Source organism: Cynara cardunculus (assembly GCF_001531365.2).
Source record: "Cynara cardunculus var. scolymus isolate 2C chromosome LG 15, CcrdV1, whole genome shotgun sequence".
Classification (NCBI taxonomy): Eukaryota; Viridiplantae; Streptophyta; class Magnoliopsida; order Asterales; family Asteraceae; genus Cynara; species Cynara cardunculus.
Window position 1 is genome coordinate 2,433,770 of NC_037542.1, and position 2,077 is coordinate 2,435,846.

General features: G+C 37.7%; 1 protein-coding gene across 1 annotated transcript; it reads left to right on the plus strand.

The window, feature by feature from the left end:
* Positions 1–503: 503 nt before the first annotated feature.
* LOC112527682 (calcium-binding protein CP1) lies at positions 504–1,262 on the plus strand. Its single transcript, XM_025138449.1, has one exon. The coding sequence runs from the start codon at positions 578–580 to the stop codon at positions 1,019–1,021; it is 444 nt and encodes a 147-aa protein (XP_024994217.1). The 5' UTR covers positions 504–577; the 3' UTR covers positions 1,022–1,262.
* The last annotated feature ends 815 nt before the right edge of the window (positions 1,263–2,077 follow it).

Consider the following 2,077-nt stretch of genomic DNA (forward strand, 5'->3'; position numbering starts at 1 on the left):
TAAAGACTTAACCAAATGTTTATGAAATGCAGTTCATAAATAGCAGATTCTAGCAGTAAAAGAAGTAATAACCAATACTTTAAAGCAGTATACACTCACCTTAAAATTGATGAACGGATTTGAGCCTGTGATTTACTCTTTCAAAATTTACAAAAAATCTTCTAAAAACCAACCCCTTCTCTTTTTACATACACTTGCTATTTATAGCAAGTATATGGCCACTTTTTAACAAAAGTCGGCTAACACCTCTCACTCACACAATCCTATATATATATATATTTATAAATTCCAAAATCTTAATTCGAAACTTATAACTCGAATATTACACTAACCACTTAATCATTTTGCACCAAATCATCCAACAACTACCAAACAACCCTTAATCATATTTAAAATAATAATAAAGAAAAAGAAAAAAACAATTTGCCGTTCCACGACCGGAAGTAGCAGATTCCAATAATCCCGCCTATAAATATTTAGCGTATTTCCATTATTTCCGGAAAAAGAAAAAATCAACGAGCGCGTTTCTTATTTTAAATCACAAAAACCCTTCTCTTTGTTTCCACACACACAAACTATGTGTCCCACCGGAACTTCTCTATGGCCGGCCAGAAATATCTCCGACCTACGCTCCGCATTTGAGGTTCTTGACGTCGATCGTGACGGAAAGATCAGCCGTGAAGATCTCAAGACGTCTTATGCAGATGCTGATGATGACGTTATCGGGACGATGATGACGGTAGCCGATGCGAACCAGAACGGTTACGTCGAATACGATGAGTTCGAGAAGGTCTTGAGGAGTAACAACAATGGCAGCGGCGGCGTGATGGAGGATGTGTTTAAGGCTATGGACGGAGACGGTGACGGAAAAGTAGGGTACGGAGACCTTAGGAGTTATCTCCTTTCGGCCGGATTTGAAGTCAACGATGATGAAATCAAAGCGATGATTAGATTGGGAGGCGTAGACGGTGATACCGAGGGTGTGACGTTCGAAGGATTTCTCAAGATACTGGCCGTTTGATTATTCAATTGGTTACGATGACGATGCCGACAAAAATGTAAGGGTTTCAGCTTATGGCCTCTGTTCATTTCCCCTTTTTTGTAGAACATACTGAAATTACACCTATTTCTCCGTCGAAAAACTGGAATTGTCAATTGAATTTGATAATTTGTTCATCGAGGTTCTCATTTTTGTTGTTTTTCGTGAATGGTTGAAAGCTATGACAATAAATTCCCTGAGAATCAATTCCAAAGTTTGCTTGTAATTCAGGCATTGATATTCCCCCGAATCAACTGCTTGTTATGAAATTCTCTGACTCTATTCATTTCTGCAAAATACTTGGGTTTTTGGCAAGAAGATTGGTGGCCATAGCAATAGGCAATAGGCAATAGCCAATAGCCAATCCTTAGTGTTTTAAGTCATATGATTCATGTGTTTTTGTTAGTTGAAAAACGTATTTAAACACAATTACATGAACATGTAGCTCCAGAAAGGCCCAATTAATATACAACAGCAAGTTATATTTATGGTAATCATAAACTCTGTAGATCTGTTCTTTATCTTCTGCCCATAATCCTAGAACACGTTTTTTCATAAAAAAAACGTTTTTTTATCAAAAAAATGTGTTCATCTAGCATTCAACAATCCAAAAAAACGTGTTACGTGTTTTTGGTGATCACCAATTTATGAACGTCCCTCGTATTTAATTAGTGCTAAAAAAGAAATAACAGTTTCTCAAGACTCGGGAACTCCTTAAAACAACTTGTGTCATTTTCTAAAACGACCGACCATCAATTATAATAAAGGAGACCAAAGTTTACATGTTACCTTGTCTTTTGAAATATAGAAAATGCAACGTTGATGTTTTTTAACAGTGGGTGGGTGTCTGAGCCAACTTGCATGTATCTCGCCTGATCTTAGAACCTTGGATAAAAGTAAGGGAAGTCCTCGGTGCCCTTGTAGTACTCGAACCGGTGACTTCTAAGGAAAATCCCTAAGGTAGTGCTTGATATGCAGACTGGATGGAACAGGACGGGACAGTACGAGACAGAACGGGACAAGACTAATTATCTGTCC